The 27,539-nt window shown below is 38.3% G+C and overlaps 1 protein-coding gene across 1 annotated transcript; it reads right to left on the minus strand.

Moving 5' to 3' along the window:
• Positions 1–3,692: 3,692 nt before the first annotated feature.
• On the minus strand, positions 3,693–27,539 carry CUNH16orf87 (chromosome unknown C16orf87 homolog). Its single transcript, XM_051195034.1, has 4 exons — positions 27,364–27,539; positions 21,662–21,758; positions 10,424–10,606; positions 3,693–4,744 (listed from the first exon to the last, which is right to left on the minus strand). The coding sequence occupies exons 1-4, from the start codon at positions 27,427–27,429 to the stop codon at positions 4,626–4,628; spliced, it is 465 nt and encodes a 154-aa protein (XP_051050991.1). The 5' UTR covers positions 27,430–27,539; the 3' UTR covers positions 3,693–4,625.

The following is a 27,539-nucleotide window of genomic DNA, read 5'->3' on the forward strand; positions in this document are numbered from 1 at the left end:
TCATCTCCCTAGATGCTGAAAAAGCCTTCAACAAAATTCAACACCCTTTCATGATAAAGGTCTTGAAGAGAGATCAGGAATAACAGGGAACATACCTAAACATAATAAGAGCAATATACAGCAAACCAACTGCCAACATCAAACTGAATGGAGAGAAGCTTAAGGCGATTCCTCTAAAATCAAGAACAAGACAAGGCTGCCATCTCCATATTTCTTCAATATTGTACTTGAAGTTCTAGCTAAGGCTAAGACAACAAAAGGAGTTCAAGGGGATCCAAATTGGAAAGGAAGAAGTCAAACTGTCTCTATTTGCAGAAGATATGATAGTTTACATAAGCGACCCAATAAACTCTACTAGGGAACTCCTATAGCTGATAAACACCTTCAGCAAACTAGCAGGATACAAGATTACCTCAAAAAAATCAGTAGCCCTACTTTATTCAGATGACAAAGGGGCTGAGAAAGAAATCAGAGAAACATCACCCTTTACAATAGCCACAAAGAACATAAAGTATCTTGGAGTAATGCTTACCAAACAAGTGAAAGACCTATATAATAAGAACTTTGTGGTTTTAAAGAAAGAAATTAAAGAAGATACCAGAAAATGGAAAGATCTCCCATGCTCTTGGATAGGAAGGATAAACATAGTAAAAATGGCAATCTTGCCAAAAGCAATCTACAGATTCAATGCAATCCCCATTAAAATCCCACCACAATTCTTCACTGACCGTGAAAGGATAATAATCAACTTTATATGGAAAAACAAAAGATCCAGGATAGCCAAAACAACCCTGTACAATAAAAGAACTTCAGGAGGCATTACTATCCCTGACTTTAAGCTTTACTACAGAGCTATAGTTCTGAAAACAGCCTGGTATTGGCACAAAAATAGACAGGTAGACCAATGGAATCAAATCGAAAATCCTGATATAAACTCACACATCTATGAACAGCTGATTTTCAACAAAACAGCTAAAGGAATACAATGGGGCAAGGAACGCATCTTCTACAAATGGTGCTGGCACAATTGGATGATGGTGTGTAGAAGACTGCAGATAGACCCATGTCTGTCGCCATGCACAAAACTCAAGTCCAAATGGATCAAAGACCTCAACATCAATCCAGCCACACTGAACCTCTTAGAAGAGAAAGTAGGAGGTACCCTTGAACAAATTGGTATAGGAGACCGCTTCCTGAACATAACTTCAGGAGCACAGACACTGAGATCAACTAATAAATGGGACCTCTTCAAATTTAGACGCTTCTGTAAGGCAAAGGACACAGTGGACAAGACCAAACAGCAGCCCACAGACTAGGAAAAGATTTTCACCAATCCTACATCCAACACAGGGCTGATCTCCAAAATATACAAAGAACTCAAGAAACTAGTCAACAAAACACCAAATAACCCTATTTTAAAAACGGGGTACAGAACTGAAGAAAGAATTCTCAATAGAGGAAATCAAAAAGGCTGAGAGACACTTAAGTGCTCAACATTCTTAGCTATCAGGGAAATGCAAATCAAAACAACTTTGAGATACCATCTTATTCCTGCCAGAATGGCTAAAATTAGAAACACCAATGACAAATTATGCTGGAGAGAATGTGGAGAAAGGGGAACACTCCTCCACTGCTGATGGGAGTGCAAACTCATATAGCCATTTTGGAGGTCAGTATGGTGGTTTCTCAGGAAAATGGGAATTAGTTTACCACAGGACCTGGCAATCCCCCTCTTAAGCATATACCCAAATGATCCACATCCATACAACAAAGACATGTGCTCAACTATGTTCATAGCAGCATTATTTGATATAGCAAGAACCTGGAAGCAACCTAGATGCCCCTCAACTCAAGAGTGGATAAAGAAGATGTGGCACATCTACACAATGGAATACTACTCTGCAGAAAAAAATAATGGAATCTTGAAATTCGCAGGCAAGTGGATGGCACATGAAGAAACCATACTGAAGGAGGTAACCCAGTCACAAAAAGAGGAACATGGTATGTACTCGCTCATATATGGATTTTAGACCTAGAGCAAAGGATCACCAGCCTATAATTCACACCACCAGAGGAACTAGGATACAAGGTATATTCTAAGAGATTCATATAAAGTCTCTCACAGAAGGGGGAAGGAACAAGTCCCTCAGAGCTCAGGTGAAGTGGGGGGGGGCAGTGAATGGAAAGAAAAGTAGGAGAAAGAGAAGGGGAGGAGAGGAAAGCACATGCGACTACGAAGATTGAGTCAGGGTAGGAATAGAAGACAGAAGAAAGAGAGAGAGAGAGAGAGAGAGAGAGAGAGAGAGAGAGAGAGAGAGAGAGAACATAAAAGAGGGAGCCACTATTGGTTTGAAGAGAAAACAACCTAAAGAAAGGTCTAGAGACCTACACAATTGCCACCAACTAACAATTTGAACAACTGTGGAAAGGCTCCATAAATGCCGTTCCGGATAGTGAGATCAACAACTAACTTATCCACCATCATGGAGCCCTCATCTAGTACCAGTTAGAAACAGAAGCAAACACCCATACCTAAACACTGAGTCAAACTAGAATCCAGATGCAGAGAGAGAGGACAAGACCAGGTTGCTGAAACACATAGAGAAGCTGACCTGAACAAGGAGGAGCTAATGGGCCCCCAGACTGATAGCTGGGAATCCAGCATGGGACTGACTCAGACCCCCTGAATATGGGTCTCAGCCAGAAGGACTGAGCAAATCTAAGGGACCTCAGATAGTAGAACCAGGATGTATTCCTGGTGCACAAAAGGACCTTGCAGACACATCCCCCATGGAGGGATACTGCCTTAACCTAGAGACAGGAGAGAAGTCCTAGTCCCTACTTCAAATGATTTGACAGATTTACATGACCCCACCTGGATGGCATTGCCCTACATGTGGAATTGGGGTGGGGGGGTGAGAGGGGAGGGTGGTCAGGGTACATGTGAGGGTAAGAGGGAGGGAGAGATGGAGGGAGGGAGAGGCAACTGGGATAGACATAAAAAAATAAATTAAAAAATAAAAAAAAGTAGGCTGGGATAAACTCAGTGAAACAGTCACAAAAATTAAAATGAAAAAAGAAAAAAAGTTCACTAAACAATGACTCATTTCCCCAAGGCAGCTATGGGAATTCCAAGCAGACTGGGGAAGAATGAATGAAAGGAAGCCAAGTTGCAAGATTAATCACTACATTGGTGTGTCTGGATGCAGTGCATTGGTGTGTCTGGATGCAGTGCATTGGTGTGTCTGGATGCAGTGCATTGGTCTGACACCATGCAGTGTTTTGGTGTGTCTGCATGCAGTGCATTGGTGTGTCTGCATGCAGTGTATTGGTGTGTCTGTATGCAGTGTATTGGTGTGTCTGCATGCCGTGTTTTGGTATGTCTGTATGCAGTGTATTGGTGTGTCTGCATGCCGTGTTTTGGTGTGTCTGTATGCAGTGTATTGGTGTGTCTGGATGCAGTGCATTGGTCTGTATGCAGTGTATTGGTGTGTCCACATGCAGTGCATTGGTGTGTCCACATGCAGTGTGTTGGTGCACCTGGATGCAGTTCATTGGTGTGTCACCATGCCGTGTATTGCTGTGTCCACATGCAGGAAGCTTAAGGACAATGATTTAACACCAGAAAAACTGGCTGAAATATTGTATAAACTTCACTAGGATAAAAAGCTATACCACACTATTTAATCTACTTGCTTTCAATATTAAGGTTTATTTTTTTCCAGGATGAAGTAACAGTTTAAATAATTACCAGAATTATGTATAAATGAACATTCATTCAGACAAAACATCACTGTTCACAAGTAGCTAAGAAATATTTTGCATGTAATAAATATATCTTGTGTTTAGGTTAACAGGCACCATCTTGATAACAAAGTTTTTTAAAACCAATAAATAAACATTCATGAAAACAAGGTGTTTATATTTGAAATATGATACAGCCTTAAATGCTTTTCTTCATATAGCACCCAAATTTCCAAACTGTCTAGAAAGTTTCTGAAAATATAACTCCTACCTTAAATCATTAAAATAGTGGCCAAGAAAAAAGGTCAATTGAAGACAGAATTAATAATCTATATTCGTAATTCTCCATTCAATAAAATATCAATTACCAATTTATTAAAAGTCAATAGATTGTATATATGCAATCTCTTAATGATGAAAGCCTGAAATATATATACTTAAAAGTCATTCTCTTGACAGTACTTAAAATATTGCATCTCTGATGCAAACCTGAAAACTATGAAGCATTTTAATTGCCCTAGTTTTCCTATTTCCACCTTCACTCCTATTCCTTTACTCTGTAAATATCCATCCAGTTTGGGGGGGGGGGGCTTTTCTTTTTCTGGTAGTTTTTTTTTTTTTTTTTTTTTTTTTTTTTGTAAATACATTTAGTTATATCCCAACACAAAACACTGACAATAATCCTTGGTAAACAAGGAAATCCCAGCAAAGTCTAAACCCACAGCTTTGCTCCCAAAGTGTGGCACCCGACTAAGTAACAGAGAAAAAACAATCAATGGCCCTCATTCATACAGTCAGAATGCGCCTGAGAGTCCAGAACTGTTTTGAGAATTTGCTGATGTAATCCTGAAGAAAGTGTCAATACATTTTGAAGACAAATATCAGAGAATAAGTCTTTGATTGATAATTTTTCTATTTATTTCTGCCAAGGCGACTGAAAACACGAAAGCCTTTTCATCAGAGAGGTTAGCATAGATGTCAATTTCCTTTTCCTGTTTTTCTGTTAAAAGAAAAAGGGAAATCTTAATACAAAGGTGCAGACACAATAGTTTCACAACATTTTTGAGGCTTTCAAGTATTTAAATGACAAATATATGTAATTCTATTGAATTGTTTTTTTAAATGACACAAATGAGTTTTGAAGTAGAGACTATTCATTTTCTAATACTTACTTTCTGTAAAAATATCATGTTTTTCTTTCCCTTCACTAGTATGAAATGTCTCTGTCAAAATTAATTTTTCATCCTAGAAGATATTCCCTTCTGAATATAAATAATGATTTTCTGAATATATTAACATTTTCACCTTAGCCTCACTACAGAAATGATAGCCAACTTTTTAGTTATCAGTTTTCTCCACCCAACAGCAAATACAAACCACATTCAAAGTAGAAAATTTGAAAATGAAGCAAAAGAAAAATCACCTATAGTCATAAATCAGTTAAAATATCATCTTTGTATTTATGTTCCAAATGTTTCATAATTTACAATTCTATTTTGTCTTACTACTTTGCTATCTGAATTAAAGTTAAGCATACATATAAACTGGCCAATTCAGTTTGGCAAAAATTTGTCCTTGTCTTTAAAAAATGCATCCTTATATGCACAGTCCCTGATTTCTAACTACTTTCCCTTCAGGTGCTCCTTCCTGTTTTCACAAAAATGAATCTATATCTGTGTAACAGTTACATGATGTGCCCACCTTCTTCAGTTTCTGCATCATCCATCACTTTCTACTTTTGAAATTCAGGGTTTTACTGTTCAAATGTCATGTCATCTCAAACACTCTGCATATCCCTTCATCTTATTCTTGTCACAATTTTAGTAACATCAATTTTAGTTTTCAGTGTCTACATTATGGCTATATAAGTGATTTTACTTTTTTCTGAAGTACTACTGTTTTCTCTGGAAAATCCTATTTATTTAACCTATGAGTATATGCTCGAGTACACCAGCATGCACATGTGTGATCCTGCATATAGGTGGAGATCAGGGTCGGCTAGTTAAGACTGTTCTCTCCTTCCATGTGGATTCAAAGATCTGTCAGGTGGTCAGGCTTGGCAACAAGGGCCTTTACCTGCTGAGCATTTCACAGCCTCAACTGATTCTTTTATTTGCTTAGTTCTTGTTTTTAATTCAACTCAAATTCTGTTCCAGTTGTACAAATCTTTCAGGATGTTCACACTTAATTTATCTTCGTGGAAAGATTTCTTCAAGTCCTCAATCTGCTTCCTCTGAAATGGCTGCTGTCTGGGAGGAATTACAGGGCAATGGTCATGCTGTGACCCTTCTTCACAGGGAGGTTCTCCATCTCTCTGGAGTTGGCTGCTCTTTGTCCTAGACCCAGGGTTCTTTCTTGGCTCTCTTCTCTGTGGTGCGTGCAACTTTCAGTAGCTTCCTGAGAAAGGAGTATGGGTAGCATATTTTTTGAAACCCTGAATATCACAAAGTATCATTAGTCCATTTTCACAGTAAGTTGCAGTTTGGTTGAAAAAGATTTGTAATTTCCCCTTAGAATTATTAATGAAATAATCTTTCTTCTGGTCACTGTTATCACTGTTGGGAAAATCCAAACCTGAAGTTATTTTTTAAATTACTGCTAAATTTACATGTTGTGAAATAATACACAAATCTTTTAGCATCTGAATGTGTTCCAACAGATGCATATATTCACGAAACCCAAATATTAATCAAGACGTGTTGTTTTGACTGAAAAATGCCTGTCTTGGGCTGGTTTGGGGAAGTTTAGTTGATGTGATTTTAACAGAGGAAACATGGCATTGAGATTTAAAAGTCTTGCCTACTTCCTTTGTTCTCTCTGCTCCAAGCATGCAGGTGAGGATGTGAGCTTTCTGCAACCTGCTCCTGCCACGATGCCTGCCACACTTCACCTAAGCCCAAACAAACTCTTCTGCACAGTGCTTTTAGTTGCAGTGTTTATCACAGCAACAGAAAACTAATACAATACAGAAGCCTTCCTTCATTCTACAAGATCCCTTGTGTTCTTTTCCAGTCACTCCTTCAACTATTCACACTGTCTGATTTGTAACCCAATGGATTTTGGTTTTTCTTACACTTAAATGGCAATCATTTGTATGTAGCTTTCTTAGTGTTGTTCATACAGAAGCAGTCTGTTCCTTACTAGTCAGCATTCCACTGTACTCACTCAAATATTTTGATTATTCTTTTTGTCTAAAAAGACTAAGCATTTTTTTCCCTTTAACCAAACAGAGATTATATGCCTTGTTCTAATTTTTGGTCTTTCACTGAACTGGGAATTTCAGAGGCCCTTTTAGTGCCTTTCAGGTTTGGAGAGTTCTGGAATTCACCAACAATTTCCTTGTCTTCCATCTTCTTTTTTTTTTTTTTTTTTTTTTTTTTTTGACACTACAGATGTTAGATTTTCAAATGTCCTTTAAGTTTCTTATCTTCTCCATTCTATTTTCTCCATCTCTTCCTATTCCTATACTTGCTGGAATCTTTCTTCAATTTTATCTTTAAACCTATTAAACCTTCTCATTTTGTGACTCATGTGTTTTGGAGTTTTTCGTACTGTGAAGAAATTCTTGAAGACCATTTTCTAGGTGTGTTTTGTCTTTACCCCTGCATTGCCTCTCAGGTATCATCTTGCTCCTCCTGCCAGGGCAGCATATTTTTCTTATTAAGGATGTTAACACTTCATTTCCTTTCCCTGAAAAATACTTTTTCTCTCCCCATTATCTTTTTGTCCTTTTTATTTATTCTCAACCTTTTCTACTAAATGCTTTCTTCTAGAAATCTTGGTAATTGATGATTTTATATTAAAAGTATTTAAAAACTCGATTAGAAGCATATGACTATGTGAGACCTGACGGTAGTTATGGTTATGGTCTATTAGGGGCATCTTTGTGAACTCCTAAGTAACAGTATGTTTACTGTAGGTCTTTTCTCCTGAGTTTTCCAATTCCCTAGGAAGACCATTTCTGGTCTCTGACCTTAAAGGTAGAAGCCTAGTCAGATAACTCAATAGTTTCTATATGCTCAATCTTAGTCTCTCTGAGCTTTTTTTTTTTTTTTAATTCCCTTTGCCCTTATCATTGTCTGGTGTACCCTACATCAAAACTGCTTTTTCTCTTCCTTTTCAAAGCATCAACTTGGTGGGTAGAGCACTTTCCTTTTCTATTTTCTCCTCTTCTTAGTCATTTTTTTTCCAAAATAGAAAGCAATAAAGTCAATTAAAATATTTTTACACAGTGTCAATTTTTAATTCATTGTGTTAAGGTTAAATTTTAACTTAAAATTACACTTCAAGGTTTTCAAGTTCCTGTAGAGCAAGGGACCAATACAGACAGAATCAATTAAATTAAGCAGCTGCTTAGCCCTAGAAAGCATTCCTAAGAGGTCTTTTATAAAATCATGGACATCCCTAGCTGTGTTATCTTTAGAGACCATGACCTCTATCACCCTCCTGTTTTACTACAACACAGCTGTCTTTACTCACACACTGCTCACAGCTGCTTTCCCGAGCTCAGCAGTTGAGACAGACTGTATGGCCCACAAAACCTAAATACTAATGTTGGGGCTCTTTACAGAGGAAGTTTTCTGAGGTCCTGATATACATAAAAGATTCCACATTATTCCAGACATGATGGGATATGCCTATAATCCCAACTCTTGGGAGGCCAATATAGGAAGATCTTGAGTTAGAGATCAACTTGCCATCTTTTTAAAGGGGGGAGGAGGACCCAGATTACACCCTAAAATTTCCTGAAATTTTTATCAAAAGAAAAAGAACAAAAAAAATTCTTTTAATAATTTGGTTTCTGGGGATTAATTCTGTAGAATAATACTTGCCTAGCATGCAAAAGGTCCTGGAGATTAGGGGACAGACATCTACCTGTCTCTGTCTCCCACGTGCTGAGATCAAAGGAATGCACCCAGGCAAAAAATATTCTTAAACAGAAAATATCTGAAAAATATTCACTGCCAAATAAATGCTTCCTTTTTCAAGTAACAATAAAATAATTTTCAATGCTGTGTGTGTGTGTGTGTGTGTGTGTGTGTGTGTGTGTGTATATATATATATATATATGGCACAGATGTGCTCAACAACACAGCTTATTTCCCCAACTGTCAACACCCCTTTCTTTACTCTCTGAATCAGAAGTAATCCTTCCCCACTTTTCTTCAGCAATATTCCCTTTCCCTTTACTTCAACTGAAAACAATGTTCTGTGTTTTGACCAAGTAGTAGTACTTTTTTTGTTGTTGTTGTTCTCTGTGGACTTTTCTTGCCCAGTTTCTATTCTAAAATAGTCTTTCAAATAAGATTTTCTGATTACCTCATTGCTTAAAAAAAAAAAAAAAAAAAGCAGGCATAACTCAAAATGGCTGGAAGAGTAAGTATAAAGAAGGAAAGAGTAAGATTACTCAAAGAAGCGAGGAATACCTAAGTGAAGCCTTATACAATAATTCATTATGATATGATTTAATTTCTTTAATCGCACAATATCAAGACACTTTTCATTATAGTAAAAGCTAGAGACAGCTATATACCAGAGAAACCATGAATAATTATGTGTCTCAAATAACATTTGTATATCTAAAATTAAGTATCCAAAGATATGCAAAACATAACTAACAAATAACAATTATAAATATATTTTACAGAAGATAAAATTGTTTTGGCTGAGGGTTCTAAGTAAATATAAAAAGCAACTAGCTACTCGACTCCACTAATCATTGGCTTCAAAGTCTCAATTTTCATACAGGTATTTCAGGGGATCATTATATCATTCTTCTCACTCTTTTGGGGAGCAGGATCTTTCTGAGACAGGGTTTCTCTGTGTAGCCCTGGCTGTCCTGGAACTCACTCTGTAGACAATGCTGACCTGTAACTTATATCTGCTTCTGCCTCCTGATTGTTGGGATTAAAAATGTGTGCCACCACCATCTGGCTACTTCTTGCTCTTTTATATGTTGAAATTTTCTATGATAAACCTTTTAAAAGGTGTATAAATAACAGAAAAAAAAAAAAAGAAACAGAAGTTCTAGCAGAAGTCTAGAAATCAGTTATGAATAGAAACACTACTTACCAAAAGAAAAAGACCTGTAAAGGGAGACAGAACATGCTTTGGGTCAAGAGCACACCTAACTTTGCAATAGCCAGTCGTGTAGGAAGCATATATACTTCCTAAAAAGCAATTTTAAAAATGCATACCAACATCACTTTTAAAAAATGTTTTAAATCCACAGTAAAAGTTTAAAATAACTGCTTAGACCTGTGTTAAAAAAAAAGGTACCATCGTTTTATTTATATCTGAAAGACACACACACACACACACACACACACACACACATTTACTTTGAATTTTTTTTTACTACCAGTTTAAATTAATGTGGATTTTTACCTAATGTTAATTCTAGCAAGAATTTACATTTTGTTTTGTTTTCATTTTAAAACTAAAACTATAACAGCTTAGAGTGTAGCTCAGTAATAGAGGTTTATCTGGCCTGTGTACTGGGCTCAAAACCTAGTACTGCAATGAAAGAAAAAAGCTTCCCCTCCCCAACCACTCACAAACTATGAATTGTGAATTTTTAAAGGCCAAGAGCTCACAGCACTCACATTCACTACGATTACCCAAGTGCACCTCCTTCTCAATGAGCCCTTTGAGAAGGGCTGCTGGGGCTTAGCCATACCTCTTTCCTCCTCAGGCTTCTTGGCAGCTGTGCTCTTAGGCCTTCCTCTTCCTCGTCTGATATGATCCGAATGGCTGTTACTTCGAGATCTTTTTCTGTTTTCTAAATCTTTACTGACTGTAGAATTTATCTTCTCTCTCCTAACTCTCTCTGTCCGCCTCCTCTTGGCCTCATGCTTGTTTTCTGTATGGATGAACAAAAGCGATTTATTTCAGGGCTTCACAACTGTCTGCCCAAGTTCTCATCACTCCCCTCTGACTTTCTGGAAAGCACACTTCCCAGCATATGTTGTACTTTTGTAACACTCTAGCCATATCTCCCCCATTCTCACACAGAACAAACACAGAAACAACAGAATTCATTTGGCAACTTTAATTTCAGCGCTTGTAAGTTTAAATAACCCCACAACAACCTTTCTGTTTTTTTCATCACATTCCCAAGTTTAACAGTGAACAAGGAAAGAGGACAAGGGAAACCACAGCTTCCTACCCCTTACTCAAATTACAGATTGAACTATATATGTCAGATATGTAGAAGTAAAATTGGCCTTAGGTATAACAAAGGTTACAATAAAAAACAACCACATAGCAACCACACAACATGGTTTTAAAGCACAGAAAATAAGGAATTTTCACTTAAACCACACAAAAGGTAATCACTGATGTAACAGAATACTGTTCCATAAATAGAATAAACTAAATCCAGGAACTTTACTAATATAGTGATTTCATTACTGCAAGAAGCCCTTCCCCCATGCCAAACCAAAATGTTAATTTTTTTTTTTTTTTTTTTTTTTTTTTACTTCAATATACATCTAACTTCAAAAACCAGATAGGGACTCCCCAAATACCTAAAATCACAATGGTAAAAGGGAAAAGGTGGAAACTTCAGATCCACTCTGAGCTATACAGGGTGACTCTCTTTATAAGGTGGGGTGGGGGGGCACTGGTACATGCTCTCAGGAGGCAGAGGTACAGGTGGATATCTGTGAGTTTGAGGCCAGCCTGATCTACATAGTTTCAGGACAGCCAGGACTATGTAAAGAGACCATGCTCCCCAAAAGGGGAGGTGACTGTTAGACCAGTATTATCTCTACATGCCTTTGCAGAATAGTTTATTTTAGGCCTAAGACTCAAGATTACTGGATTACACAAGAAATAACAAGAATATTCAATTATTCTAGGCTGAAAAAATAAAATACAATTAGAACTTATGGAAAGATGTAGAGTCCAACTTGAAGAGGGTTCTAACGACCTTAACAGGACAATTTGAGTACAAATAAAAACATAACTGCAACAAACAGAATCATATCACATATCCTAAAACTTCTAGTATATAACATTAAAGGCTCCTACTACTTAGTCATTACAGGAAAATACTGAAGAACTTGTTTTGTTTGTTGATTTTTGATACAGGGTTTCTCTGTGTACCTCTGGTTATCCTAGAACTGTAAACCAGGCTGGTCTCAAACTCACAGATCTGTCTGCCTCTGCCTCCCAAGTGCTAGGATTAAAGTATGTGCCACCATTGTCCAACTAAAGAATGTTTTTATTTTTCTATTCAGACCACATTATTTGGCAGACAAAGAGAAATTTTTCACTTTATGTTATTAAACCTACTAAATAAATGAGTACTAGAACCAGAGTATCACCACTTTTTAACTAGCAATGAACTAAACAACTGCTAACATCTCTGTAAGACAAACAAGCTTGAGGTACCTATTGCAGGGGGGTAAAAAATAAAAAGAAAGAATCCAGTCTCATGGTTTTTTGTTTGTTTTCAGTAAAGGCTCATGATTCTAGTGTTTTATAACAAAGCTTAGAACTGGGGCACAGGACTGTTCTCCTTTTATAGCCTCCCAGTTCAAACACTCACACCTCTTAAGGGCCAGGGCTCCCTAAGATCTACAATTAGGCTCAACACACATCTCAGCACAATCTCCTCTGGAGTGTTAAGTCTTTTTATGGAGGACAGGCTTAGCCTGCCCATTGTAGTCACACTGTTTCCTGTCATAATGCTGCTTTCCTCAGGCATACCAAGAGTCCTTTGCCTTCTGGTACTTGTCACTTTGTGGGGCTGGTGCTTGCCCCCCAGGACAGTATTGGCTCTGACAGACAGTCTTATCATTTTTAGATCTAACTCTCGACTTATTTAAAACAACAAAAACAACAAACAAACAAAAAAAACAGGTCACTTAAGGAATATGGTAGCCTACACCACTAAGATACAAGCACAACGAAGTTTTGTTTTTGTTTTTTTTTTTTTTTTGGTTACTATTTTATCACAGCGACACACACACACACACACACACACACTGTAGATAACTTAAATGTGATTCTTAAGCATTTGGAACTCTTCTGCAGGGGGAAAACACAGAAGAGTGCAGCGCTGCAGACTAGAAATGCCCTACTAGAACAGAGAGATTAACAAGCTATTCTGGTGGCAGTTTGAAAGGGGAATAATAGCCCAGCTCATGAGCTTTCAGAGAGGAGCAAGGACTCTACTGGAAACTCGGAAGCCATGTTTGTTAAGTTGTAGCAAAGAATCTGGCTACATTCTACACCTATACTGAGGCGCTGAGCAAAACTGAATTCAAGGCTAATAGATTAATTTATTTCTCAAGGATATTATAAACAGAGTAACATCTGGGCGATGGAACAGTTACCAGTCTACAGGGAGAAAACACATGAAGTGGTAAGACAAGGTACAGTTTTTGGAGGAAAGGAGTGTAAGTTTAAAGTTGTAAGACAATGATGATGCAGGCAAGCATCTTTATTAGAAACTGTTGCCACTAGAAAGATACCTCATAGTCTGCAATGGGTCAGGAGAGGTGACAGAGGGCAAGACCTCACCCACTGAAGGCCCCATCTTGTGAAAACCCCCAAATCACTTAAATGTGTCAAGACTGAACTGGGAATACTGTTGAAGAGATTTGCCTAAGACAATGCTTTCTCAGATTCAATTTCAAAGGCATGGAGGTGGATACAACTCTAGTTCATGGGAGCCAGGCTGTATCTTAAATTGGCAGTGGGACCTGGCATTGTCATCCACATGGTACTAGTTTTGCAAGAATAAAAAATGCAAAAGGAAGGTGTTTATGAAGGTTTGTGGCAATGTTCCAGAACACCACTAAGGCCAGACAGAATAACAGAGTTGGATGCCCTAAGAGGCACCAAGACACCATCACATTAACCTTGGAAGTTAAAGTCTGGGTTCCAATAAAGACCCCAGGACACTAGAACTCCTGTAAAGAAAACTGCAGGCATGCAGTAGAGTAAGACCAAGTGAGAGGCTGTATGAGCCAAAAGTTAAAGAGATAGAAGGACAAGGTTATGAAAGCCCTTTGGAGCTCAGCTGACTCTTTCACAAGCATCAGATGCCAGCTTAGGATTTGGTGCTTTCCCTGAAGGGTTTCAGTCTTGCTTTGGTCTGATCCTTCCTTGTTTAGCCCTCATTTCTACTTTTTGGAATGTGTACTATGTCCTTGTATACTGTAAGTATGTAACAGTTTATTATTCCATTCTTTTTTAATTTTAACCAGTTCAGTTAACAGACTCTCCAGTCTTAGCAGACAATGGCTTTTGAACAATGCTGGGATTGTTAAACACTATGAAGACTTACAAAGTTGGAACAGATGCATTTTCCATAATGAGCATATAGGAGCCAGGGTCAGAAAGATGTATTTTGAATGGGAAATGTCTCCTGTAAGTTCGTGTGTTTGAATACTTGGTGTCTAACTGCTATTCTGGAAAGTTGTGGAACATTTAGGTGGTAGATCCTTGCTGGGAAAGTGGATTACTTTTATAGGTGAATAGTCCAGCTCCACTTCCTATTTACTCTGTTTCCTGACCTCACACTCCCATTTAACATGTCTTCCCTGTCCTCATGGACTGTGTCTCTTACAACTGTAAGCCAAAATAAACCCTCATCTCTTAATGCTTCTTATTAAATATTTTGTTTCAACAACAACAACAACAATAAAGTGACTAATATAGTGGCAGAAAAAGAAAACACCCCATAAATCTGTGACATACCTATGAGAGAACTGTTATTTATTGGGGCTGGAGGTGTTGTTTGGGTTTTGTTTGTTTGTTTTAAGACAGGGTCATTATATTTTTGCCCTGGCTGCCCTGGAACACAGAAAAATCTGCTTGCCTCTGCCTCCCCAGTGCTGGGATTGAAAGTGTGTGCCACCACACCCAGCTTGACAGCTGTTAACAAGAAGGTAGCTAGGAAAACTAGCTCTGACAAACAGGTTTAATGGAACTGGTAAGGTTTTCAAAAAGATTTTTCTTTAAACATGGCTTTAAATGTCTCTACTTTTCTGCCCTTCCATTTTCCACCTGCTGGGAATATTTATGGGATACACACAGATGCAAAAGTTACCTTGTCAGAAGTATGACAACCCTATTTTTCCTGTGAGAAAAGAACCCAGTCCTTTACCTTCCTAAGTAAATAAGTACCGTCACTACCTCATCTGCAAGCTACCATCCAGTAAATACACAGAATAACAAAGAGAAGAAGGAAAACAGAAACAATGATTTTTTAAACTGCTCCAGGGGCAGCTCAATAGATACAGTGTTTGTTTGCCTGGAATGTTCCAGGAGCTAGGTGTGACACCCAGCACCACTTGTCACCTCAGATGCTTGACAGGCCGAGGACTTGGAAGTCATCTTTGGTTACAAAGTATCTTGAGTTGAACTCAGGATACATTCAACCCTGTCTTTAAAAAATAGTTAATTTTTGCCAGGTGTTGGTAGCACATGCCTTTAATCCCAGCACTGGCGAGGCAGAGGCAGGAGGATCTCTGTGAGTTCAAGGCCAACCTGGTCTACAGAACTAATTCCAGGACAGGCTCCAAAGCAATACAAAGAAATCTTGTCTCAGAAAACCAAAAACAAAACAAAACAAAGTTAATTTTTAAAAAGTAAAAACTGCTCCCAAATAATAGAAGCATTGAGCCTTCAAGTGGAAGACTTGTACATATATATGCATGTATACATGCCAGGTAAAGTTTCTACCACTGAGTTATACCCCTAACCCTGAAAGAAAACATTGCAAACCATTAGTGTTAATGTCACAGCGGGACATAGGAAATACAGTGACTCATGGTGGTTTTTTTTCTAGAACTTTCTATGTGTGAAACAATTTCTGAGAAATTTCAGAAATAGAAACACATGTGATTAAAATACACACACCAGCACACATACACAAGGGAGGGAGTGGCAGAGATAGAATGTATATATAATTATCTTGAGAGTATTGCAGAAAGAAATCCCAATGCAAAACTGTACAGGAGACCTAAAAACAACCAAGCTACTTCTATTGGTTTACAGCTTGCCTACCCCTGTGTTTTTTCCTCCCATCCTCTAATAAAAATAGTCCTTGAACTTGCTTCTGAGTCTGTTTTTTTTTTTTTTAAGTTATTTTATTAACAAGGATAAGAACCCACAAAAAGAGAACCCCTGACACTGTTCTTAGAGGTCAAGAGTGGTTGGCCTACAGCTCTCAATCTTACCACCACTGCTGAGGAATGTTTGTTTATACTGTGCAAAGATGTGAAGATGTGTCACTATCATTGTTTAATAAAGAGCTGAATGACCAACAACTAGGCTAGAGGAAATAGACGGGACTTTCAGGCAAAGACACTCTGGGATGAATCTAGGCATGTGAGAAACGCCAGCCAGACACTGAAGAAGACGGACATACAGTACAGAGGAGAGGTAACCAAGCCTTGTGACAGAATTTAGATTAATAGAAACAGGTTAAGTTATAAGAGCTTGTTGGGAATAAGCGTAAGCTAAAGGCCAAGCTTTCCTAACTAATAATAAGTCTTCCTGTAATTATTTGTCAGCTGGTGGCCCAAAGGGAAGTCTGACTACACATTTTGGCATCCTGAGCAATGGATCTCCTTCTCTTGAATTAAAGTGAATTTATCACTTTAAGATTTTGTTTGTTTCTTGGCCTTAACTCATGGGTAACTGAAAAGTTGTGGTTTAATCATTTTCCTTCCTATCCTCCTTTCAATAAAAAAAATAAGGTAGTTATTTGACTAAGCATCTACCCACTGAGAAGTGAACAGGTAAAATAATATTAATGAATTCCTGTTTTAATTGTCTTGAGTATTTTTTCTCACCTTTAAAGGAAGTCTTATGAACTAAATTTGTCTTAGTATTCATTTATATTTTCTTCTACAAGCTTTATAATTAAAATTCTAGAAAGGAAAAAAGATACAGACAGTAATTAACTATAAAATTGCACCGCTAATGAGAATCTACAGCTGCAAAATAAAACTTAAAAGAGATAGAACAAACTGAGTTAATCAATACTTCCTGTGACAATGGTAATGGGCCAAATTGTTGATTCAAAACTACTCCAGGGAGGGTGGGATGGCTCACTGAGGAGGAGTGCTTTGACCTCTGCTGGAAGAGGACAATTTTGGCATGTTGTCTTCTTATCCTGACTCTAACATGCATGCCATGACATATGTCTAACACATCCAAGTAAATACATGTAGACTTGGTACAGATTCACAATTTTAAGAAAGACACTGTTCCCATTAATTCCTCTTTTAAAGCAATCTCTTCAGCACTGAATATAGTGGTCCAGGCCTATAAATGCTAGGCTGGGACCACTCTGTGCTAACACCACATTCTAGGCCAGCCGGGCCTCCGTAGCAATAGCCTCAATTTCAACTTTAATTGTAAAGCTTTTATGTGGGGGTAGGGGGAGTGGGAGGGTGTTTCTCAGTGGGTAAAGACATTTGCTGCCCCAACTCCTGAAAGTTACCATTGGACTTCCACGCCTGATGCAGCACATGGCAACAGCACACATACATACATGCAAAACAGTAATAACAAAATTTTAAAACAACAACAACAGTGGCAGGCATTAAGCCTAAGGCCTTGTGTGTATGCAAGGTAGGTTTCCCTACCTCTTCAAGAATACTTTTTAAACTCCTAGTCAACCATTCAACTCAGAATTAAATACTGACTTAGTAAGAATTTTTATATCATTATTTGATGTGTACAAGTTTTTTTTTTTTTGTTTTGTTTTTGTTCGGTTTTTTTTTTTTGTTTGTTTGTGTGTTTGTTTTTGTTTTTTTTTTGTTTGTTTGTTTTTTTTTTCCCAAGACAAGGTTTCTCTGTGGATTTGGAGGCTGTCCTGGAACTAGCTCTTGTAGACCAGGCTGGTCTTGAACTCACAGAGATCCACCTGCCTCTGCCTCCCGAGTGCTGGGATTAAAGGTGTATGCACCACCGCCCGGTGTGTACAAGTGTTTTGCCCAAATGTATTTCTATGTACCATATGCTTACAGTGCCCCCAGAGGCCAGAAGTGCTGGAATCCTTGGAACTAAAGTTATAGATGATTGTGAGCCTCATATGGATGCTGGGAAATTGAGCTAGGTCCTCTGGAAGAGTAGCCAGTGTTCTTAACTGCTGATCCATTTCTCCAGCCCCCTGAATTAAGGTTATTTAAAAGAAAAAGAAGAAGAAAAAAAAAATACAGACAAACAAGCAAAGAAAACTTACCTATTTCATACAAAACAAAACTGCAAAGTGTACCTTAAGGTTCTAGGTTCTTGCACAAAACATTTTTTATTACTATATTTATTATATGTGTTTTTTGTACATGTGCGTGCTCAAATGTGCCATGGTGCAGATCAGAGGACAACCTGTGCAAACTAGTTCTTTCCTTCCACCATCTGGGTCTGGGAATCAAATTCAGATTGGTGAGCTTGGTAACAAATGCCTTTACCTAACACATGGAGCCATCTCACTGGCCCCTGATCACTTCTTAATACCCTTTATTTACAATGCTTATCTCCCTTCCTTTCACCGAAAAATTCATTTTAAATGTTTAAAAATTCTTCACTTTATATAATCGATCATTTATATATATTTGCATCCCCCAGTGCTGAAGGCTAGGATTAAAGGCTTTGAAAAGTTTTCCATGGTCAGTATGTAAAAATTATCATTCTAACTAGTACATATTGTTCTCTAAAAGATGTATTTTAACCAATCTCCTATATAATATGGTTGTTCATATTTGCTATAACAATATATTACCTTAAAAATTCACATAATCCTATGTGTTTATAAACAATTAGGACTCATTAAGTTACATGCCTATTTAAAAAGAGCTCCAGATATTAGGTGAGGTACACTTAAAATTCCTAACAATTGCTTTAAGATTGGGTTATAAAAAAGCACTACCTAGTACTACTGTGTAAGTACTGTGAACAAAAAAATCCTGAAAAAATTCACAATTTCCAGTGAATGTTGTGTAAGGCAGATCAACTAAATAGGACTTCAATGTCTGTGGAAAGGTTGGAAGGTTGCAGGTCCAAAGCCTAACTACAATTTATTCCAGGTTATCTTTTTATCCTTCTAAGACAAAATCTTTTGGAATGTATTAAAGGTACACTAGCTTCTACTAAACAAAAGTCTCAAGAATGTCATCAGACAGCATCAGAAACTTACAGCAGAGCCTTCCCCATTTTGCTTTAACCTAGCATTTCTACAAATGTATTTGAAAAGTGCCTTAGTCTGTAACTTTTTTATTCTGTTACTTTTTAAAATTCATCAAGCTGTTACCATTTTTAACATGAAATTTGAGGTAACCTGAATCTGTGTTGTCCGGCCACTGTCATTCATTTGGCATCAGAGTAAACACTCTCTGCTTCTGAGGTGAGTTATGTCTTTGTGTTCCCCAGTCATATTTTGACATGTTCATAAAAACAGAACAACCACTATGGAAAACAATATATATTTTAGCAAGTAGCAAACTAGAAGTATCATATGTAATCCAATAACTCCACTGTTAGGTATATACACAAAACAAAAAAATGAACACATAGAAGAATTGCCTGAACTCCCATGTTTATTTACTCCAATACCATTTACAACAATGACTCTCTACATCTTAGAATCAACCCGTGTTCATCAACACATAAACTAGTGAAGAAAATCACAATCACACACACACACCTAGTATTTGTGAATATTATTCAGCTATTAAAAGTGAGATCAGGCTGGTCAGTAGTGGCACATGCCTTTAATCCTAGCATTTGGGAGGCAAAGGCGACAGGACCAGAAGAGATAGTAGCTGTTTTTCTTGCGGCAGCATGGTAGCAGGAATGTGAGGCAGCTGGTTACACTGTGCCTGCAGAAGGAAGCAGAGAGGACACTGGAGCTCAGCTTCCTTCCCCCTTTCCTTTAGTCCAGGACCACAGCCTGCAGAATGGAGCTCTCCACATTCAGGGTGCACCTTCCCTCCTCAGTTAAAACCCTCTGGAAAAGCCCTCAGACATGCCCAGAGACATGCTACCTAGGTGGTTTGCAATCCCATAAAATTGACAATGAAGAGAAACCATCACAAAAAGCATCACAGTAAGTAAAGCAAGAACAGAACAACAGTGCTGTACGTTGTCACTCACAGCTCTGGAATAATGGTATGGGAAGGCACAAAGCAAAGGAATAAAAATAGCATAAGTAATGCATACAAAATAAACTTGATAGAAGAGATAATTCTAGTGTTCTATAGCACAGTCTGCTAACTACTGTCTGCAATAACTGACAATGTAGTTCTAGTAAGGAGAAGACTCTGAAGCTCCCACAACAGACAAAATAAGTATTGGAGGAGATGCAAACACTAATAGCCCTGGCCACGTACATTACACACGACTCAAATGTTTTTATATCCCACAAATATTTACAAGAATTATGCATCAATCATATTTTTCAAATGTAGCTAGGTGAAGGTGGCACAACGGCTTTAATCCCAGCACTTGGGAGGCAGCGGCAGGAAGACTTCTGAGAGTTCAAGGCCATTCTGGTCTACAAGGTGACCAGGACAGCCAGGGTGGTTACACAGAGAGACACTGTCTCAAAAAAAAAAAAAAAAGACAAAAAGTAAAACTTTACCCTTCATAAAAGAAAAACCAAAACAAATTCTCTTTGAAACAGGTAGAAACCATTACAGAAACCCACAACCAATTAAAATGCAGAGTTGTGGAGCCCAGATTCACCAACGGATACATCTATATCACAGCTTCTGAACTTAAGGCTCAGAGAACATCTAGAAAGCGAGTCAGAGTCTAAGAGTTTGCTGTGAGATTGTGCCTCTTAGAAATGTCAGCGAAACTAAACACATGGACTCTCACCAGCATGGCTTATGGCTGCCTAAACAATACCTGAACTAGAATGACACCAGTAGATATGCTAACATGGAAAAGGTAGTTCATGAGGCCTCAACCCTAGACTATGCTAAGGAATACTGAGAGTGAGAGACAGTGTTCCCCAAGGAGGGGGCATGCCAATTAGTTATCTAATATCATATGATCAGGCTCGAAAACATACACACAATTAACATACATGGACCAAACAGGCTGTATTTATATATTTAGGAATACATTCTCACATACGCACAGCTTTATGCAACAATTAAAGAAGAAAGGTTAGGGATTGAAAAAGAAGAAGGGATTGAACAGGGAGGGGATGGCAGGAGGAAAATGGGAAATGATTTAATTATAATCTTGAAAAAATTATAATAAAAAACCAAAAATTTCAAAGTTACTACAAATTTTTACCAGCATTGTAAAAGGGGAAAAAAATAAAGACAGGCCTGGTGGCGGTATCAGCACACGCCTTTCATCACAGCACTCAGGAGACAGAGGCAATTGGATCTCTGTGAGTTCAAGGCCAGCCTGGTCTACAGAGTGAGTTTCTGGACAGCCTCCACAGCTACACAGAGAAACCCTGTCAGAAAAGCCTAAGTAAATAAGTAAATAAATGCAATGACCCACCAACGGGTGTGATAAATGGTGTCATATCCATATAAAGAATAAAGAGCAAGAAAAACAAAGAAAGTAAATGTTGAATGCTTTGTGCAATGACAGAGGCCAGACAAAAAGTCTCACATACTGTGATTCCACGGACAGGACAGTGACAAAGGGCAGCAGTGGAGACAAGGACAGCAAGGGAGACAAAATGGTGGTAAGGGACTGGGCACCCTACATCTGAACCATCAAATGCTAGACTGTAAGCTGTCCTTCACTTAAGTCAATTATCATTCTTACTAACCCATTTTTAAATAAACTTTATATAGATACAAATAAACTAGAACTGTGTTACAAACTATCAATATTGTAAGGGAATTCACATCTAAGTGAAATAAATCCATGTCACAACCTGGTTTGCAAGAGCTAAGCTGTTGTGTTTAACTTTCACAATTACCTGTAGAAGATGGTGATTTCTCTGAATGTTTTGCATTTAGTAGTTTTCTGCTAATAAATATGTAACCACAGGGACATGATTTACATGCAACAGGAATCTGTAGGAAAAAAAGAAAAATTGGATTACTCTTCTTCCATTGTTAAATTTCTCAGTACTTATGAAGTCTCTTGGGGAATAAATTACTTGAAGAACCACAGATTAAATGAAAACCTTTTTGAGATAGTTATCATTTCACAAACATTCATTTTCCTAGTACTTATGACACTGAAATATCTTATGGAACCAATAAGATAAATACTAAATGCAGTGTAAGTGTGTGTACATATGAATGAACAACTGTAACAGATCAGAGCCAGGGGAGGTTAAAGGGCAGCGTTTCCTATACTGTTACACTGACTGCAGTTTATAGCAAATTGAAGAAAAGAGTGGTTAAATAATACAAACAGAAGATTTTGAGACTCAACCACAATAATGAGAAAGGAAACTGAAAAATTAGATCAGCTACATTTCACAGAATGAAAAAACAAGAAATGGATCAAAACTGAGTAGAGCCTAAACAACTGAGGGTTATTAACTGGACAGAAGGAAAACTGCCCAGTTTTTTTTGGCATTAAAGTACTAAACACTGGGACAGGCATGGTAGCACACGCCTTTAATCCCAGCAGTTGGGAGGCAAAGATAGGCAGATCTTTTGTGAGTTTGATTGAAGCCAGCCTGGTCTACAGAGCAAGCTCCAGGACAGCCTGGGATAACAGTGAGCCCCTGTACAGGACAGCCTGGGATAATAGTGAGCCCTGTACTGGGAAAAATATATATGTTGTTGTTGTTGTGTATGTATGTAGGAGAGAGAAGTTGGGGGCACTTTAGAGTCTCTTCTCCTACTTTAATTGGCTTCAAAAGCAAGGTGTGAGGCTTGCATTCAAACACCTTCACCCACTGAACATCCTCAGCTGCCCTGTTTTTTTTTTTTTTTTTTTTTTTTTTTTTTTGCTTTAAAAAAGGGTCTTGATGGTGGCGGGACCAAACCAGCAGCAGGAGGAAAACCTTACTCTTTACAGGGTCTCATGTGGCCCAGACTTGCCTTGCTACATATAGTAAAAGCTATCCTTGAATTATTGATTCTTCTGCCTCTCCCTCCCAATTTTAATTAGCCAAGTAAGTTAAAAAGGGAGAGAACAACAGTACGTCCCATAGATGTGGTCTTATAACCCTAGCACAGGAGGTGAAGGCAGGGAGATCACAAGTTCAAGGCCTGCCTGGGTTATACAATCAGTTCAAGATTGGTTTAGACTACCTGCTTAGAGACTGTCTCAAAAAACTAAAAAGTTAGGAATGTAAACGGCTCAGGGGTAGAGCACTTGCCTGGCATGTACAAGACCCTGAGTTCAATACTGAATACCACCAAAGGAAAAATATGAAGACAGTAAAATCATTGAAATCTGTTTCCACAAGTAACAGGTGAAGATTGATGTGCCCACTGACTAATTCAACTGATGAAATGGTTTTTCTTTAAAGCGTTCCACTCAAGACACTTTCTATGTTGGAGCTCATGCATTCCATTCTAAGGTCCTGTTTAAAAGTGGAATGTCCTCTCAACTCCTGCCCCAGAAAAAAAAAAAAAAAAAAAACCACAACCAGATCCTATAAAAAGAATCTTCATACAGGTTGAACAACATGAATAATGTTAGCCTCATTAAGTTATAGTGTTGGGGGATTTTATACAAATGCCAGAAACACCCATTAAATTTCAGTTTGCATTAAAATAATAATTTAAGTTCTACTATATTAATGAGAAAAACACAAAGTATTATTTACTAGGATTTTTATTTATCAATTCATTCTTGGAAAAGTATTTAAAGAGAAAAGGGGAAAAATGGGGTCAGCTACATATTTGCTCAATGTCACATTACTGGTGTCTAGATTCATGTCTAGCACAAAATAGAAATTCAATAAATATTTGTGGGTTAAGAAAAAAACCTACAGACATAAAAATGACAGCACTGCTAGACTTTGGACTAGAAATTGTCCAGGATGGAAAAAAAAAGTTTTGGAAGGAGGGAGGGAGGAGAGGGGAGGAAAGGGAGAAAGGAGGAAGGAAGGAAGGAAGGAAGGAAAGGAAGGAAGGAACCCACCCCCAAAAAAGGCAAAGGATATTTAGAAAGAGATTGAGGTTGTTGATGCAAAAACACAACACTTACATCAAAGGGAGTAACAGAGTTTATGATGGTGCTACATGTGAGTAACCAAGGCCTAGGAACAGATGTAGGTTACCCCAAATTCTATGTTCTAACATGAAAGCAGTTCCATGAAGTTTTTATAGTAACAGAACAAAGTCACAGATCAAAGCACTTCTCAAATACACTGGTGGAACCATTAAGTAGGAAGTCACGGCACAGCAAAGTGGAGAAATCTTCACTATAGGCCTCAGATGCTGACTGATAAATCTTTTAGCCCTTTGAATGGTGGAAAATTAGAATTTTAAGTTAATTCATCCCAAAAGCTTTTTATCTTTTGGGATTTAGGTCTGACACAGAACAAGGCAGAGAAAGCTACTTGTGTGCTAAAGATAGCTCACATTGTGACTGGGCCGGTAACATTCCACCCTCTCCCTGCCATGGAGGCTTCAATCCAACAGCCTTTGTAGAGAGTTTCATCTCAGGGAATCTCACTCACAAGACATCACAGAGCTTTTATTAGAATATACTGTTCTAATTGTTCTGTTTAGTTATCAGCTATTGACTTTTATGCCTAATTTATAAATTCCATTATAGGTATGTGTACATATGCAAAAACACAGTATAGACAGGTTTAGCATTGTCTGAGATTTCCAACATCTACTATGGATCTTAATGAATCTGCCCAAAATTAGGGAGTACTGAGTCTTCAGTGCTAAATAGAGCAGAGACGGGTGTGGGTACAGCACATACACTTACTAGATGTGACATATACATGGAAAACAGTGCATTGTTTAAAATGAAAGCAAAGCCAAAAATATACATCAAAAAAAGAGGAAACTGCCAAATATCAGCTAAGAGAGTTTAGTAATTTTCCAGTCACTGAATAAGACCTCCATGAAAGTGTAGGACACAAAAATTTAAATGTTATAAAACTATAATTTTTTTAAGGGTCTACATTAAGAGATGTTAAAAGCTACTAAAAATCTAGCTTTCTGCTTCCTTGTACCAGTTTTTTAAACTGGCCTATCTAGTCAACTGGAGAAATCTCACTTTAAATATTTGACATTTATGTTTATAAACTATATACAAAAATCTAATTCATTATTCATGCAATAACTTCAAATCTTGGCAAGATTCTAGTGTTTTGTTTTAAAAATACTTATAATTTTTTTTCTAGTATAAAACTAAAGGCTTCTACTTATTTATTTATTTATTTGAGAGAGGGTTTCTCTGTGTAACTACCCTGGTTGTCCTAGAACTCACCCAGTAAATCAGGCTGGCCTTGAACTCACAAGATTCGCCTGCCTCTGCCTCTCAAGTGCTGAGATTAAATGTGTGTACCACTACTGTCCAGCAAGCTTCTACTTTTTAAGTAATTAGAAAACTAAAATTAATCTATACTTTCAACTCAATTACTACTATTTTGAAAAAAAAAAATCAGTAAAGAGCTCAAGGCTCTGGATTTGAACCCTACCACTGAGAAATCACCAAAAACTCATTTGCCATCATGTATATTCTCTTCAGCATTGAGACTGAAAGACAAAACAAACCAAAACCAATGTACTAGTTACTAAAAGACTAAATTGTATTCACTGACCAAAATTTACACACTGAATCCCTAAACCCCACTGTGATTGTATTTCAGAGTAAGGCTTTTCAGAAGATACTTGAGTTTAAGTGAAGTGGGATGCTTAATAAGACTAGAGCACAAAGTTTTTGCCACATAAGGACACAGAGTAGCATTTACAAGCCAAGAGAACTGTCACTAGAAAAACCACCTGGGGTCTTGATCTTCTATTAAACTATGAAAAAAACAGATTAATGCTGATTATTATTTTTAGTATTTTGTTAATGGTATTTTATTATTGCTACCAAATCAAATGAAGATAGAGCTGACTTTATTAAGGAATGCGTGTGGGGCCCTGGAAATGGCTCAGGGTGTAAACCTTATGTGATGGAAGAAGAAAGCAAACTGCCATAGGCTGTCCTGACTCCCACGAAGGAACACACATATATACAAAATTAAAATGGAAAAAGATACATGTGTATCTTTTCCAAATAAAACCCTGACTGTTGAGAGGTCTCAAGGACTCCTTTTAGCCAGGGCCTTCTGGTTTGTTTGATTTTCTCAGTACTTAGTTTGTATTACCATCACAGCACTGAAGTGGAGGTCATAGGGCAACTGCAGTCAGTTCTCTCCTCCCTTTACATGGGTTCTGGGGAATCTATCCCAGGTGATCAGGCTTGAGTAGAAAGCACCTTTGCCTGCTGAGTCATCTCACTGACCCCCAACCAGGGTATTAAAAACATCTATTCCCCCCCAAAAAAGAGATTACTTTATGCCAAGTAAAACAAGAAGAGGATTTACAGGGATTTGTGCCTTATAGAAACTGAATGCATAATTCATGTTATATAAGCCTTAACAGGGAATTATTGAAACATCAAATCTGCCAACAGACTGATCGCAAAGTCCACGTTTTTTAAAATTTAGTTTGGTGGAAAGAATAAATGTAACACTGCATTTTGGAAAACGTAACTGTCTTTATATTGCATACTGGTAGTGCTCTATACTCTACTTGCATAACTTTCCCTGGTCAGCGTTTTACCACTATCTATAAACCATCCTAAATAAAACATGTAACACTTTCTGTTTAAAGATTCGATAAACCTACAAGAATGCGCCCTAAATAATATATTAAAAATCAGCGTAAGTCTCCGCCCATTTCAAATACTCCAGAGAGAATGAGGGAGAAGGAAGGGGGAAGGGAGGAGAGAGAGGTAGTCATTTTGGAAAGATCTATTCAGAGAAAAAAAGTACAACCAGAACTGCAGGCTGGTGTGAGGAGCCTTAAGGATGGTTTTAATTGAGCGAGTTTCATTACACTGTAATAAGAATAAGGTGTGCTTAAATGAGGAAAGATTTTTTTTTAAAAATTACAGCTATTATTCCATGAATTCCATCTAGACAAGACTAGTTTCAAATTTACAACCCGCATAGGTGTTTTTTTTGTTTGTTTGTTTGTTTTTTGTTTAATCTGGAAGCAGACATGTCAAATTTACAACAGTAAATAGCACGAGTAAGATGGGGCGCACGCTGAGAGGAACAGCCTCAACGCCGACTTCATTCGATCGTGTTCCGTTAACAACGTAATGGAAGGACTCGAAATCACCCATCAAAACTGGTTTTACTGCGGTGTTCCGGAAGTCCACAAATTTGCAAAAAGTTAGCACCATTACTGTCCTTTTGTCTGCTTTATGCTGCCACCCAGGTGGCGGGGGCGACAGCTGAGCAGCGGTACCACACTCCCCCCCAACGGCGAACAAAGCCATCCGGGGCGGCAGGGGGCCGCAGGCCGGCCGGGGACCAGAAGGGGTAGCGCCGGGTGTCCGCTTCCAGACCCCCGCCGTCCCCTGTCCGGCCGCGGGCCGCCGCGCACCGCCAACCGCCGCCGAGCAACGGCCGGCCGGCCGCCCCGCCTGCCCCGCCCGCCCGCCTGCCCGCCCGCTCGCGCCGGCCCGGCCCACCTGTTGGTCACACTCGGGGCACGATTTGGTGGCCATCTTCACTTTCTTGGCTCGAGTTGCAGACATGCTCCCCTCCTCAGCAGCTGTGGAAGCAGCGCCGTAGCTCCGCTGCTCCACAGAGCGATTCCTCCCTCACTCGAGCCGCGACCCGGCCGTGGAGGCGCGCGTGCGCGTGC

Source organism: Phodopus roborovskii, unplaced genomic scaffold, assembly GCF_943737965.1.
Source record: "Phodopus roborovskii unplaced genomic scaffold, PHOROB, whole genome shotgun sequence".
Lineage (NCBI taxonomy): Eukaryota > Metazoa > Chordata > Mammalia > Rodentia > Cricetidae > Phodopus > Phodopus roborovskii.

Bases quoted from the DNA above. Each gene is read 5' to 3' on its own strand.
- CUNH16orf87 (XM_051195034.1), bottom strand. From the start codon at position 27,429: ATGTCTGCAACTCGAGCCAAGAAAGTGAAGATGGCCACCAAATCGTGC. The intron at 10,607-21,661 runs GTAATTGTGAAA...TCATCCATACAG, and splicing joins GAAATCACCATCTTCTACAG to AAAACAAGCATGAGGCCAAG. The intron at 4,745-10,423 runs GTATGGCTAAGC...TTCTTTTAACAG, and splicing joins GAAGCCTGAGGAGGAAAGAG to AAAAACAGGAAAAGGAAATT.